Raw genomic sequence first — 16277 nt, 5'->3', positions numbered from 1 at the left:
GCTTCAACTCTTCTGGGAAGGCTGTCCACAAGGTTTAGGAGTGTGTCTATGGGAATGTTTGACCATTCTTCCAGAGTTGCATTTGTGAGGTCAGGCACTGATGTCGGACGAGAAGGCCTGGCTTGCAGTCTCCGCTCTAATTCATCCCAAAGGTGTTCTATCGGGTTGAGGTCAGGACTCTGTGCAGGCCAGTCAAGTTCCTTCACACCAAACTCGCTCATCCATGTCTTTATGGACCTTGCTTTATGCACTGGTGCGAAGTCATGTTGGAACAGGAAGGGTCCATCCCCAAACTGTTCCCACAAAGTTGAGAGCATGAAATTGTCCAAAATGTCTTGTTCTGCCTTAAGAGTTCCCTTCACTGGAACTAAGGGGCCAAGGCCAACCCCTGAAAAACCACCCCACACCATAATCCCGCCTCCACCAAACTTTACACTTGGCACAATGCAGTCAGGTAAGTACCGTTCTCCTGGCAACTGCCAAACCGAGACATGTCCATTGGATTGCCAGACAGAGAAGCATAATTTGTCACTCCAGAGAACACGTCTCCACTGCTCTAGAGTCCAGTGACAACGTGCTTTACACCACTGCATCCAATGCATTGCACTTGGTGATGTAAGGCTTGGATGCAGCTGCTCAGCCATGGAAACCCATTCCATGAAGCTCTCTGCACACTGTTGTGCTAATCTGAAGGCCACAAAAAGTTTGGAGGTCTTTAGCTATTGACTCTGCAGACTTCTGCACACTGTGCATTTCAGCATGTGCTGACCCCGCTCTGTCATTTTATGTGGCCTACCACTTCATGGCTGAGTTGCTGTTGTTCCCAGTTGCTTCCACTTTGTTATAATACCACTAACAGTTGACCGTGGAATATTTTGTAGTAAGAAAATTTCATGGATGGACTTATTTCACAGGTTGCAACCTTTCACAGAACCACGTTTGACTTCACTGAGCTCCTGAGAGCAACTCATTCTTTCACAAATGTTTGTAGAAGCAGTCTGCATGCCTAGGTGCTTGATTTTATACACCTGTGGCCATGGAGGTGATTGGAACATCTGAATCCAATGATTTGGAGGGGTGTCCCAATACTTTTGGCAATATAGTGCATTTTCTTAACATTTTTTACATTTCACAATTGTGTGATGGCGCCCTCTTATGGTTATTGGACTCTATTACCTGCAAGTGTTTCCCACAACTAACCTTGTTAACCATTTCACTAAATACAAGATTTCATATCACATTTTGATCTGTTTAAGTACTTTCCTTTCCAACTGCCCCTGGTCTACAGGCCTACATGCTAGCTCTTATACATGCACATTGATCATCATGGTCAGGAATTGTTACTATTATAGTGCCAGAAGAAACCAATATATTTATTTGAATGACAAAAAAATGTTTATACTTTAATAACATACTTACACATATATTAGTCTCCATTTCCTGGTCACTGCCACCCCCCTCCATGGCCCACCCAGAATCTCCACCCCATCTGTGTGGTCCCACCACAATGTATGCGGGAATGGCCCAATCACAGCCGCAATTGCCTCAGTTAATACCTTTTATTGCATTACTGTGCATGTTCAAATAGGGGTGATGCTATGGACACAACATGATCAGGACAGTGGACCTATATGAGAGATCATCCTGGCAAATCTGGGACAGTTGGCATCCATACAGTAAGAAAGCACAAGTCTGTTCTTTTATCTGAATTGACATTGACACATTTGTCCAGTGAACCCAGTGAATATCAGTGTCCTGCTATAATCCACTCCTCCCAGGTCTTCTGCCATCTTCCTTATGGACATCATCGGGAGCTGTCTGTCTTTATCTGGTTCAAGGAGCTGGCCCAGATGACACACACAACGTTGGACCTCCCCCTAAGGTCCACCCTCCTCGTGTGCGGTATAGAAGCTGAAGCCTCAGATGCAGGATGCTTCAGGCCCATGTCATTCTTGCTTAGGTGAGAATGGAAGCAGGGTGGATTGGGGAAAAATGCAGTATAGGTCCGCTTTAACCATAATGAAACCCAAGGGCCAGTAGCGCATTAAGATTAGAAGGGACAGAAAACAAACCCATCAGAATTTAAAAACTAATGTAGAGAGGTGGTATTTTTCTAAATGTCCTTTTTTGTGATTATGTAGGAAACATGGAGCTGTAGTTCAGCCTGTTTGTATGTGCCTATTATTGTTCTCCAAGCATGGAGTGTATTCTTTCAGTCACTTGCTATGTGAGCTGGCTCCAGCAGGGTGTGCTATAGAGGTGGCATTCTATGTTAGGAATGTTTAGTTACTCAACTAAATAGCAGGTGTAGTGCTACCCTTGTAGGAGCTGTCACAAGGATTCTAAGGGTCCTTTTCCCAGTAGTTGCCCTGCAACCCTGCAGCAAGACACATGGTCACATTCACTCTTTGACTCAGTGAACAGGCCAGGGGTATTTTCTTTTCAGGGTTCCTTGGATGGGGATAGGGAATTGAATGGGATACTCCAGAACTATGTACAAATAAAAGGACTATATATTTTTTGCAGATCTATTAGCCAATTCCTTGCACAAGAAGAAGGATAGACTAAGTGTTGTAGCAGCAAATTAATCTTCCTCTCTGGACAGTCCAAGCAAAATTATTTCACTAAGAATTATATAGACTAGACACTATAGGGTTGATTTACTAAAGCTGGAGAGTGCAAAATCTGATGCAGATCTGCAATAGAAACCAATCACCTTCCAGGTTTTATTGTCAAAACCTAATTGAACAAGCTGAAGTGAGAAGTTAATTGGCTACCATGCACAGCTGCACCAGATTTTGCACTCTCCAGTTTTAGAAAATCAATACTTATGTCTTTACACAATGCTGAATCTCTAATACCAGGGGGATGGCAACAGCACACAGTCTCTAGGATCTCTCACAACTTTCTGTACTCACAAATGTCTTCAGATGATTTTTCTGCCTCATTCCACTGCCTTCCAGACACTTACTAGTCTAGATCCACAGATGACAGGCCCCCTCAGTTAGCTCCAGCAGCTTCCAACAAAACCCGGCCCCACACATGGCCATGGAAGGTGGGCCTAGGGGGCATAACAGCTGCCCCCAGGCTGTGGTCTCCTCAGAGACAAGACAATTCTGTTCCAGGTCCCAAACTATTTTTACAGTTTCCCAGCAACCATCTGTGCATTCTTCCCACAGGGATTGTCTCAGACACAATAAATATTCATGCTGCTCATTTGCCTTACTCCACTCCTATGTTCCAGAATCACCCTGGTGAGGATCCCTATGAGGACTATCTTTCTGCCAGACCTTTGGGCCTAAGGATTGCAGTGCTGCAGGAATCTCCTTTCCTGGGAGGAAACCATGAAGATGCTGCTTGCACGTGATATCTTGTTTGGCCTAAAGGAACCCAGCTGAAGCTGTGCCCCACAAGAGGTGGTGAGTGAATGAGTGGAAAGTATACACAGGTACATATCTGTAGCACCCTCCTAGTCAGGTGCTAGGATGTGTATAGTTAGAATAGTATAGCTGTGTTTCTCTGCTTACCAGAGAGGCTGTCAGGTAAATTCAGTATGGTATTCTACTTAACAGAGTGCTGTGATTCATTAGTCAGGTCCGCTCATGCTTCTCTAGTGTTTGAGTTGGTTTGAAGTTCTGCCCATCTTCAGGAAGCTATGAGAGCCTTCCAGAACATGGGTAGGGGCTAGGCAAATGAACAGCATGAATATGGATCCAGTCCTGGCCAATTGCAGGGGAAGGCAACTCCATTGCATGCCGGGAGTGGTATTTCTATTCTAAGAGAGCACATGGGTTCAGTGTCTTCCCCAGGAGTGGATTGCACCAAGCCAGGCTGGAAGCAGGCTGCCTCACTTGGCACTTGTTGTCATGTGGCCTTAGGTGGGTCAACCTGATGGCCAGAGGTTAGAGAGAGTGACCCTGGTTTCTACAGTAAGCTGACTGAGGGGAGCTGTCTGTCAAAGATCTGTCTAGTATCACTGGAGAGAGTCTCTTGGAAGATTGGATTCTGTCCATGGACTTGTGAGTACAGACACTGAGAGATCATGGGGACTCTGTGTGCTTTGCTAACCCTCTGGTGCTTGATAGTCAGCGTGGGTCTGAGAAAAGGGAACACTGGCTAGTTTTCTGAAGAGCTTGTCCAATTGATGCTACTGCAAGGACTTTGCTAAGTTGCTATTACTTCTAGACTGTTGCAGTCTGCCGTAACAGGGCTGTACCTGAGGAGCTCAACCCTGTCCTACTACTTCAGCTAAAGGGACTTAGCTCACTACTAAAACTACTTGCTGTTATATGTTACAAGCAATTCTGCTCTTAGCCAGGACTTCTACATTGCTCAACTGAGAGATAAGTCCAGATGTCCTCAATGTGAATAGTTATGATTTTGGAGTATCCTACCACAATTCCCCATCCCTATCCCCAGTTCTACAATAAAACTCCAAAAACAAACATCCCCTAGACTGGTTCTTGAAAACAATTAGCAAAAGTGTGTGTGTGCGCCTTGCTGTGGGGCGAAGCAAGGGGAAACCGGTGTAACATGCTAGTGGCCCTTGCGAGGGTAGGAGGGTAGTGCTACATATCTATGCTGTTTTGCCTTGGAACATAAAGCTTGAGATACCTCTTGAACCTCAATGACTAAGGAGTCATGTCCTTTGTTTAAGGTCAAGCAAGCAAAGACGGATTAAGGAGGAGCCCGAAGATTTTAAAAGGATATGCAGGAGTCCAAATACTCTTATGTGCAGAAAACCTTTGGGTATCCTGTACTTCTTCTGTCACCCTTTCTCATATTCAAGCACTAGTGCAATAAACCTGTTCATCTTTAAATTTGAAGTGACTGGTGTTCACCTTCCTTTTATTGTAAGAAAATAATAATTTGGGGATCAGTGTTTAATGAAAATGAGTCAGAACATTGCTACACTTTACAACTTCTTCAGTATTTTTTTCCTTTTCTGGTCAGCTTGGGACATTCGAGGCCACGTTCGGGAAGATAATTGAAGGATAGAACAAGTATTGAGAATGTTGAGATGTGTTGTAAGGCTCTTTATAATTTGGAAAACATAAAACCACCTTTCGTTTGTCTAGTTTGGTGGTTTAATTGAATTTGTTCATAGCGTAGTGAAACAGAACCCCACATACCTGTATTGAGGAACAATAAGACCATAGATGAGGATAGTATATTTAAGTTGTCTCCCTGTCTCACTATACTCATACACAGACTCTTTTGGTAAAAATCAATAAATCTTTATTTGCAATTTCATAAAAATGACACTTTATAAAATGTACAAAACACGTTCATCACTGATAGTATCGTTATCCAATGAATGACCATACAATGTTCCTATATAATCGCCCTCTGCAAATTAGAACATAATACCCATACCTTATAATGAGGTAAGCAGATTTTGTCCAGCAGGATATAACATGGTTCTAGTTGCAAGGTGGCTGGTATTATACATTTCACAGACACAGTCTGCTTTGTCAGACCATATGAGAACATAATAAATTTGATCATATAACATACAGATGCAGTTCCATGTGAAGACAGACACAATTCCCCAGGGAAGGAAGGCAGGGGATACAGATGCTAGCAGAATAACCCCCTCCAGGTAAAGGGCAAGATTATCTGTAAACCCCACCTCTGCAGGTAAGTATGGGGACCAGTGGGATGTGTATGGTTGTTGATTCCCCCTCAGTCTCAGTTTGGTGGTCTGTAAATGGAAAAGGGGCTGTACATATAAAGCAGACACCAATTTGTCCCTAGTTGCATACTCATCAGTAGTTTTTACTAAAATAATTTTGTGATACAAAGGGAGGGGTTTGTACAAAAGAACATCTTAATTAAGGTGGGCCTAGGCAGCATGATGTCGATATATAGCCTAGTATTATTTAATAGAAAAAAATATATATATATAAAAAATGTATTGCCTTCATACCCTGAATTGGGTGCTTATGCACGGAGAAAGATTGTTATATACTGCACATGCATAGGGGACTGCAATAGAGATTCCCATTGTAGTTCTCCCAAGCCACAAGCATCATCTCTTCATTGGTGACATGTGTCTGCAGCTTGGACAGTACCTTCTATAAAGCTCTTTATGGTGGCCCCCTAACTTAGGTTGCTTGGCAACCATGCCCTGCCAGTTTGGGATATTCCTGGAGTGCTATTTAAGTAAGTTGGTGGTTTAGTAAGGAAGCTCTCAGTCTGTGGGGAGAAGCAAACAGTATTTCTTTTCTTGTATCTGCCCCGTAAAAGAGGATGTATCCAGAAACCCATTCCACATGAGCTTCCCTGTTTGGAGGGAAACATAAGGACTTTTCCCACTTGGTGGAGTAAGACTGATTACATTCCTCTGGGACTATGTTCCACCCACTGCTAGGGCATAGGTCTCTCTTTAACTATTTCTTATACCATATTGCAATAACTGTTGTAACTTGTTGAAGTATGGTGGCACCATTATCCAATATGGCTGATTGTTCATTTAATATTCTCTAGTACAGTCAACCATCTTGCTTGGAACCTTGTTTCTTTAGTACCAATGGGGGAATACTTTTGGACATGGGCTTTTGCCCAGGAGAACCAGAGGGACCAAGGCAGGCATGGAGAGATAGTGGGCCTGAGTTCAGGTCAGAGTACCCAGGGTTGCCCACATTCAGGGTGTTTCAGAGAGGTGAATTCTGGAGGACCCTGCTGAGCCCCATGTTGAGAAACCATAGTGTGCCCCGGAATCACCAGAGCCAGTTAGGAAAGAGTTAAGGAACACTGCATAAGCTCTGCTTATAAATCAGACTGTGTCTGAGCAGCTGCCAATGTCTTAAGCCAGGGGTGGGCAAACTGTGGCTCTCCAGCTGTTGTGGAACTACATTTCCCATGAGGCATTGCAACATTACAAAACTGACAGTTACAGCTAGGCATGATGGAACTTGTAATCTGTACTGTACTTGTACAGCTGGAGAGCGGCAGTTTGCCCACCCCTGTCTTAGGCAATGAGTTAGTGAATGACCCATAATGGAAGATGCAGTCATATGAGGCTTGTGTTGCCACATCCACAAGGCTCTAATACAGCTGTTTTTATTGCCCCCACCCAGTATGTGCAAATAATCTGTTGCAGATCTGACAACTTGCAGCTAAGAGTTAGATGAACGAACTTAAAAAAATGTCCACAAGTGTGAAGAAAGAGAGGTAGACTGATATTTTATAGTTACGCTGTGACAATTAGAATTTTTAAAAATCACTTACTAAAACAAGGTGCAAAAATACTGTTTTATTATACAATGTTTTCTTTCTAATATTAACAGAAAAATGTATTATATCCTCTTTAAGCATCATCTCCAGTAGGGTTTCCCCTGTTGGATTATATATATACGTATATACAGCTGTAAATCAGTAGGCAATGTCCAAATGAGCAGTGAAATCATTTGTGGAAACAAGAGACATCTCTTGACATCTACTATGATCTCTGTAGTTCCTGCAGATTTGATGCTATCGGTTGGACTTTTATTGCAATTGTAGTCTGCTCAGTAGACCATAGCAGCGGCCAATTAAATGAGTTCATGAGGTAATGCAGAAGTCCTTGCAGTAGAGCAAATACGGTCTTAAGATTTGTTCTTTTTCTTGGGTTAAACCTTCGCCTTTGTGTCCTTCTCATCTTCCTGCGAGTCAATGTTAGTTAATTTATTTACGTTCCCATTTTCCTGAGAGTCATTGTTGGTATATACGTTTGTGCTCTTTTCTTCTCCTTGGAAGTCAATGTTAGTATATACGTTTACACCATTTTCTAGGCTTTTATCTCTCTCTTCCTTCTGCTGCTGCAGTAGTAACACCGCTCGGCTGACATTAGGACCTGCATGAAAATAATTACAAAGATCAGATCTGGCAGTGTATGTAGACAGGGGAGGACTTTCAGACTTGGTGCTACAATGTGCTACTTATTTGGATCTTTGTGAAATTATTGGATGGAATACCATCCACTTTATATTCCTGCAGGAGTCCTAAAGTCTCATTTACACTAGTGAGTCATGCTAAAGTTTTTATGGTGTGAAATCATACAGGTAGTGTGCATGGTTTTAAGCAGCTGATTTCTTTGCATTGGTTGCCAAAGCTCCACAACGCACTTAAACAGGATTTGCATTATTTGTTGCAAAGCAACACACCACAACGCACAGATGTGGTGCATTTCAATGCAAGTGTGTCGTGTTAGGTGCATAGGCGAATTCAAAATGACATGTTAGTTCCATTTCATGTGGCCCTCGCGCCTATCCTGCAGCTGTGGGGTCACTCTCATCTCTGTCTTCACCTTGTCTCAGCAGTTCGCAGCAGAGGAGAGAGAGGAGGACAGAACTCCTCTGCCTGCCAGATCCTGTGCTTCTTCGTGCAACTGTGGAGAGGCTCATCTCTGGAGTATCCCCCGTCTCAGCAGTCGACAGCAGAGAGGAGGACAGAACTCCTCCAATAGATCCTGCACCACTCTGTACACCCCCTTGTCTCTGCCTCCCCTACTCTCAGCATTCAGAAGACTATGGCAGCGAACTCCGGCCCTCCTCTGGTCCTCTTTCTGCTTCCCAGCTTCACCCCCAGCTTCTTCTCAGCAGCAGCACAAAGTAAGGGGGGTGCACTGTGATTTAAGGGAGGGCGAGGGGCTCTTGACTTATGACAGTGAAGGGAGCGATTGACATCTGATGTACGGGGGTGCTCTGGATATCTAGTCTTATAGATACAATTGGCCCTTTGAGAGAAACCATAATGCTGATGCAGCCCACATTGAGATTGAGTTTGACACCCCTACTGTAGATGTTTATCAGTCCTTTTCAACTGGCTGAAACCAATGGACTGCCTATGTGGCTTATATCTCCTATAATGTCACTTGACATTTCTGCCCAGGGGGTCCAACATTAAACCATAAATGTGCCAGAGTTTTGCTTGTGCTAAGCTACACCCCATCTAAGTCCTGCAGATATTGTACATATGCCAACTTCACACACTGGAAACTCAAATACGGAGGGAAGAATGACCACTTGCATACATGACCAAATACCTGAAACAGGCACAGTATAATAACATCACACTTAGACACACACTTTGATCCTGGACCAATTTACCAAAGTAGCTGAGTGCAACAGGCAGGAATATGAGGCCGTGTACAAGTCCCAACAGGGTGATGGTCAGATTCAGACGGAAGAAGAAGATGTGGATGAGCTGAGCTTTGGCGAAGGCCAGCACAATAATCCCTGGGAGATTGGTCATGGCTACTCCTGCAAACACCTGTTTGTGAGGAAAGAGAAACACATAAGACACCTGTACATCTTCCCTAGTACAATATCATATAGATAACAATATAAAGTGTTAATGGAAATTTGTACTGAGAGAATACAGTGGTTGCATTGCTGGCCTCCCCTTCTGGAATTGGTAGCTGCCTGGCTGTCATGCTGATCCAATGTATTTAATACTTTTTGAGGAGCAGACATGGAGCACACATGCAGGTCAGAAGTTAACACTTGTTCTGGGTCAGTGAATCAAAAAATATTGAATCCAGAGACACCCAGGAAACTAATATGTTTAGGATGATATAGCAATGGTAGCCTCAATATTACTACGAGTACATATTTTCTTAATAACATGCCAACATAGGTAACTATGTGATAAATTGCCTGCCTCCATTGTTATCTATAAAACCTTGACCATTGGGCATGGTCACCCAAGAGCTTTTCATGGCATGGTGTTTTTTATTGGCTTAAAGAGGAACTTCACTCCTCCCTTTTTAATGTTGTACCTGGAGAGCTGGGTCATCCTCAAAAAACATACCACTTACCCAGCAAATCTAGCATTGTATTGTGTAAGCCACTACTCTGCCTCAGCACAGCAAGTCCCATGGCTTAATCTTCTCTTCTGATGTCATGAGCTGGCCGACTGTCTCTCCCAGGTTCCTTGAATCAGCCAGTCAGGCCCCAATGGAAAGGTATCCCCCCCCTTAAAAAATAATATTCTGTAATTGGGAAGAATGGGGGGGGGGTGGAAGAAAAGTCATGGAAGTGAAAGATGACGGCAAAGGTCTGTTTTAAAAGACCTCACTGAGATAATGCTGAATGGTGAGTGTTGCAGAGTTACTTCCCGAGTAATGTGACTCTATAACCATCACCATTATCACCATACAACTCCCTACCATGTAGCCTTTCCCTTATACTTACAGCGCTGCCCATGTAGATAGTGGCCTCTTTTGCTCTTTCCACTTTGGTGAGCTTACTGCTCATGGCGAAAGATCGAGTAAGATGGGAAACAAATTCCACTGAAATCCCAATGGCCTGTGAAGAAAAAAGCAGGTTTAAAATTTAGAAGAGGCATGTCAAACTCGGGTTAATATATGGGCTGAATTACCTAAATCTTCAATAAACATAAAATTATAGTAAAAATTCCAACTTGTTTATTTTCAGAATAATTTTTTTCCACAGAGTGCCACCAAGATAGAGTTAAAATGTACACTTTTGCAGAAAATTTGCTCGAGATTCCTTTAGTGCTGCTCACATAGCCAAATGCAAAGGCATTAGATAATGTAGGATCTGTTGAATGGGAGGTAAGTATCATGACATAAAGCCCAGGTTTTCTGAGCAGTGCTGAAAGGAACCTGGAGCAGCAAACTCTTTAGGAAAGGAGTATTTTAGCTCTCTACTTGGGTATTATTAAGGAAAGCATGGACAATGACTTGACTTAGGACATGGATTAGAGATGTACAGTAAAGAAAATTTACTCACCGTCACCAGATTAATAAGTGAGATAGCATTGTAGTCAATGCCCCACAGTGTCATAACGCCAACTGTGTCTATGATGATCATGAAAATGGTAATTAAGTTGATGAGACCCGATCGTAAGTCCATTCCCAGAAGAATACAGCACACAGCAAAGGTTGGCAACAGACAGAGGGCCAGTGTGAAGAGACCTTCCTGAACAATGGTCAGGTACTGCTCATAGAACACATATGTAATCCTGTGTGAAGAACAGATGGGATATGATCAGAATATATCACCATATAAAAATAAAAAAAAAAAGGCTGAAAAAAAAAGAAAATATAAGTAGCCATCACATCTAAGAAATGGTAAGCTGCTGCTATATATCAAATGTTTGTTTCTTTCCTCTTCCTTCTTTCCGGCTCCCCTCTTCCTTGCCATATTATCTTATGACTAAACATATTTGAGATGCCATAATTATTATTATACAGAAATTAAATCGTTCTAACAGTTTCTGCAATGCTTTGCAATATAAATGCTTTGCAATATAAAGGGAGACAGTAGCACTCAAGACAGTGATCAACACCTGCCAAACTGCTCTCACAACCAAAACTGATCACTTGCAATCAGATGTGGGACTAATTGAACCTGACTTGGACAAGATTTGCTCCAGTTTAACGGAAGCAGAAGAGAGGGTTGGGCTGATGGAGGACTCTCTCCAAGACCACACTGCGACCCTCCACACACTTCCTACTAAAGTTAAATCACTTGAGACTAAGCTGAAGATGATGAAAATAGAAATCACAGAAGCAATCTTCACATCTTTGTCATCTCTGAAGGGTCTGAAGGTCGTGATTCATCTGCTTTGGTGAACAGTTACTTGGATCACTTTTCTCCAATGCTGAGTTTTCCCTTTGCTGTTGAGAGGGCCCACTCTATGCCACCGTAGCGGGGTCTCCAGGAGCCCCCCATGCAGCTTTATACTCAAGCTCCTCAATTTCAGAGACAAGGATTTTGTCCTCCAGGAAGCAAGGCTCAAGGACCTCGAGAATGCTGTCAAGGGTAGGCTATGTGTAAAAAAGTATGTTATGTTGTTAACAGCCAAGTTGTGAGTTCAAGACTGAGAATGGATACTTTTCTTTACCATTCTGGAGTCCGCTTCTTCCTGATTGGCCTCCCTGGACTGAACAGCTGTTTATGTTTCATCTGTGTACTCTGATTTTTGGAACTTTCTGCCTTACTACACCTCTGATCCTGAATACTTGTAAGCATTTCCAGCCTACTTCCTTCTATCAACTTTCAGACTACCACCTCCTAGTACTCTCTTCACCTTAGGAACACACCATCATGCCTTCTCTGAGGTGGTTCGATGGAACATGCACTCCACTGAATTAGTATCACCTTTCTCTGTTGTGGTGCAGAAAAGACATAACTGTACTCCATTATTCTATACTGCCCTATATGCTAATTATAGGCTTACTACTTCTCTGTAATATTTCAGTTTATGTATTTGTAACAATTTCTATGTGATGTTCAATTGGTCCCCACAGAGTGATTTTACAGTCCTTTTTTCTTTTTTTCTGTTAGCCAGCATCTCCCTTGCATAACATTTTAACAGCCCCTTTCCACTGATTGACTGTTCGTTCTTGTTGGTTCTCTGGTTATACGCACCCAGGAGAATATCAACACATGGTTTCCGGTTTTAGGGATTGAAGCATCCTCCAGTTCCCCAGAGGATGCCCAGTACTTTACAGGGTAAGCCATATGGCTTTATTGTTGGTTGTTTATTTATTTCTTCTCTATACCACACTTCACAGTCTCCTACAGTTTTTCCCTGTATGCCTCTCATTGGTCATATATGTATCAGTATAGCTGCCATACCTACCCTCTGGATCCTCCCTCCCAAACCCCCTCCCCTTCTTATAGCTAGTGAGCTCTTATTGCTCTTGGAAGGATGGAGGGTCTCAAGAAAATTTTATGGAATACACATGGTCTCAACTCAAGAATGTAGAGCTCCCTGGTTTTTAATCCCCTTAAAGCGGTAGTAAATCATATTAAAAAAAACATTCCCTGAAAGGCAATGGCATAATGTGCTAGTACGCATCACATATTAGTACATTATGTAAAACTTAACTTAAAAGGAATCCCTCAACAGCGCGCTGTCACCGTTGTCCATCCATCCATCTTCACCCATTCTTCCTTCTGGGTTCACGAGCTCCGGCCATCTGACTGGTTTCACTCCTGCGCATGCGTACAGGAATCACAGTCCATGCCAAAGTGCTCTGAAGGAACGGCAAAGGGAAGCTGTTCCTTCAGAGTACATGCGCCAGCTAAAAAAAAACCTGACTATCTCCTAACAAGTGCATATTTAGGAGATATTCATTTTACCTATAGGTAAGCTTTAATATAGGCATACCTGTAGGTAAAAATTAACAAAAGTAGGTTTACAATCACTTTGAGAAGTTTAATCCACTTGTATGTATCATTCAGGAGATACATCTGTATGGAGGTAAAATTTTGAGCCTCAAGAAACTTTGGGTTGCTCATCACTAACATGCTACTTTTTCTACCCATGCTCAAGGGGTGAGTATCCTTATCCGCAAATCCATACCATTTCATTTATTAATCTTACTTCGGATCCAGTGGGCAGATATATCAGATATATCATGCTACTGTGTTTCAAGTTGAATGGGAAATTGTGGTTTTATACCTACCTCCTCCTGCTAATACCTATTTACTGTACAGTGTTATGTCTTAGGTGGCCATGTGTGCTGTGGATAGGGTTATGATCACGGGGACTTTCATTTGGTATATTCTTCAGTCCTGGATAGACACCATCCCTCCCCCAGAGACATCTGATCTTCCTACTCCCTTACTGAGCTCTGAAGATCAGATGAAGGAAACATCATTTGATCAAGGTCTTCACATTATTCTACCTCCTACAAAACTTTTTCTAGGACTGGCCTATCCTACGCCATCCCCCTTATACTCCATATCATTAATTCGATCAAAATCTTACCCTGTAGCATATTGGATCATTGTTAGTCTACAACTCCTACTATGACAGAAGGGAAATTTTCTACCGCACCCTCAATGATTAGCTATTAGCACTTAGTTAGTAGAACTGCCCAAACCAAAAGAGCCAAACCAACTATGAAAAATCTAGTCTGCATGGATAGACTGCTGATCCCCCTATCTCCTCCCTTCTAATGTGCTCTGCAAACCTAGGCAAGCCAAAGAATATGCAATTTTCCTTCCACCATGAGTGGAAGAAAACAAAATTGCTTAATTCCCCCATCAGCACAGTAAGTATTGATGGGGGGAATCCCTCCCAGAGCACTAATGATTACTGTTGCCGGTTACAGCTGGTGGGAAAAGCCCAAGAGGCTGGTTGTACACAAGCTGATTGATAGATTGACTTCTGTACAACTAGGATGCCCATACATGGATCTAAATTTGCTGGTCCCTGCTGAACTGTCCTAATTTCAATCCATATATGACCAGCTTTATGTCCTGTAATGGAATGTATTGAAACTTGGTTGTTTTTTGATCTTTTGAGTATATGCTGTGATCTCTTTGAGGTCTGCAATATACACATTGTATATTCTATTATACTGTACCCATGTATGATATTCAAACTGTGGTAACAATATTAACTCTTGTTGATATATTGTATTTTGAAATTTTTTTTTTACTTTTTTGCTGTTAAAAAAATAAAGAGGGACAATACAGTTACAAAACAATTCAATAAAAGAGGGTTGGAAGATCCTGTGCAAGTGGAACAGACAGTAATAAATGTGAGTGGGATGAGCTGATGGAGAAAGAAAGAGTTCAGTTTTTTAAGTGGAGGCAGGATAGACTTCCCTAAAGAGTTTTCAGGTTTTGCCTAAAATTGGACAGGGTAGGAGATAGCCAGGCAGACTGAGGTAGAGAGATCCAGAGGATGGAAGAGGCTCTAGGTCAGTGTTTCTCAACCTTTTTTCAGTCAAGGCACCCTTTAAGATTATGAACAGTCCTGAGGCACCCTTTAAAATTATGGACACCCCAATCTAAAATGTGAAAAGCTATTCTAATAGCTTGATACAACACAGCAACATCCACACATGTAGGGCACCCAACATTAGAGGTGATTTATTCTTCCAAAGCGAATACATAATTTCACACTGGTACTGAGTAGTATTCCAATGTTTCTCTTCTCCCTCAGTTTTTCTCCATCACTGAGCTAAAGTGACCCCAGCCCTGATGGAGAGGGGTGGGGAGGTCAAACCATAATGCTGTGCACGCAGCTGACATCCTCCTTATCAACTGATGATGTCACTGGCTGTCAGGATGGCAGTGGCTAGAAGGTTGTAATGGTGAACAATGAAAACCTGTGGCTTTGTGTAACTAAAATGCAGGCTTATTCCACTTGCTGGCTTTTTTAGACATTTTGCCAAGGCATCCCTGAAGAAACCTCAAGTTAGCCCAGGGTGCCTGGGCACCTTGGTTGAGAAAGGCTGCTCTAGCGCAAGGGTCATCAAACTATGCCCCCAGATACGGCCTGCCAAAGTCATTTACCCAGCCTGCCCGTCATTCAGAGCCGAACGAGGAGCGGTGAGAACATGACCTGGGTGCCAGCGGTGTATTTACCGCCAGACAAACAAGGCGTTTGCCTGGGGTGGCAATTTTCAGGGGGGTGACGCCACTCCCCGGAAGAAGTGGCAGCGACAGGGACCTGGTGAGGAGGCTGCAGAGATGGCCGGCTGCTTCTTTTGCAGGTTAGTGCTTTTAATATGGTGTTAGTGGTGGCGGTGTGTAGGAGGGGGGGATGGCAAGTAATTGGGTGTGTTGATGGTGGCGGCGGAGGGGCAATGGGCGCTAGAGTGGCGGTACAGGTCAGTGTCATGGAGCACAGATTTGTGTTCTAGGAGGAAAGCGGTTCTCTACGCTCTGATGGCCTCCATCTACCAGGAGATGGAGCGACTGATTGGCTACTATGAGGGGAGGCAGTTAAGGAGTTGATGCCGCTGGTGATGGCTGTACTGTAGAACCTGGAGGCAGCCTGTAAACAGAGACACCGGCTGAAGCTACTGAGAGAGGACAACAAGCAGCTCGTAACCCAGTACAAGCAGGAGAAGGCCCTGAGGAAGCATGCCCAGGAGGTGCCGATCCATAATACACCTCCCCCACTAAACGGTTAGGTAGTGGGGGGGTGTATTATAGACATGCATGTAGTTGGGGGAGGTGTATTGTAGGTTAGGGGTTTAGTGTTAACCCATGACCTACAATACACCTCCCCCAACTACATACAGATCCATGACACACCTACCCACCTCGATCTACAGTACACCTCCCCCAGTATCTACCTACAGTACACGTCCCCCAGTAGCTACCTCCAGTTCACCTCCCTCATATCACCCAGTACGAGCAGTATACCCCACCTACTGATCTTCAATACACATCCCCCAGTAATGACCTACAATAACCTCCCAATCTACAGTACACCCCCACCTACTGATCTATAATACACCACCCCATGTACAATACACCTCCCCAGTGGCAAATTTACCAAGAGGATAGGATGTG

General features: G+C 43.3%; 1 protein-coding gene across 1 annotated transcript in view; it reads right to left on the bottom strand.

Annotated features, from left to right (window-relative positions):
- Positions 1–7238: 7238 nt before the first annotated feature.
- The window catches only part of NPC1L1 (NPC1 like intracellular cholesterol transporter 1), a 48924-nt gene continuing 39885 nt past the window's right edge, over positions 7239–16277 (bottom strand). The window contains exons 17-20 of the mRNA XM_089692447.1: positions 10740–10971; positions 10179–10292; positions 9093–9255; positions 7239–7837 (exon numbers count right to left, since the gene is read on the bottom strand). Of these exons, the coding sequence (XP_089548573.1) occupies positions 7614–7837; positions 9093–9255; positions 10179–10292; positions 10740–10971 (733 nt within the window). The 3' untranslated portion in view covers positions 7239–7613. The remainder of the gene's footprint in view (positions 7838–9092; positions 9256–10178; positions 10293–10739; positions 10972–16277) is intronic.

Source organism: Staurois parvus, unplaced genomic scaffold (assembly GCF_062004578.1).
Source record: "Staurois parvus isolate SC_StPar_1 unplaced genomic scaffold, SC_StPar_1.0 ptg000586l, whole genome shotgun sequence".
NCBI classification, from domain to species: domain Eukaryota; kingdom Metazoa; phylum Chordata; class Amphibia; order Anura; family Ranidae; genus Staurois; species Staurois parvus.
This window is presented reverse-complemented; position numbering and strand designations above follow the sequence as displayed.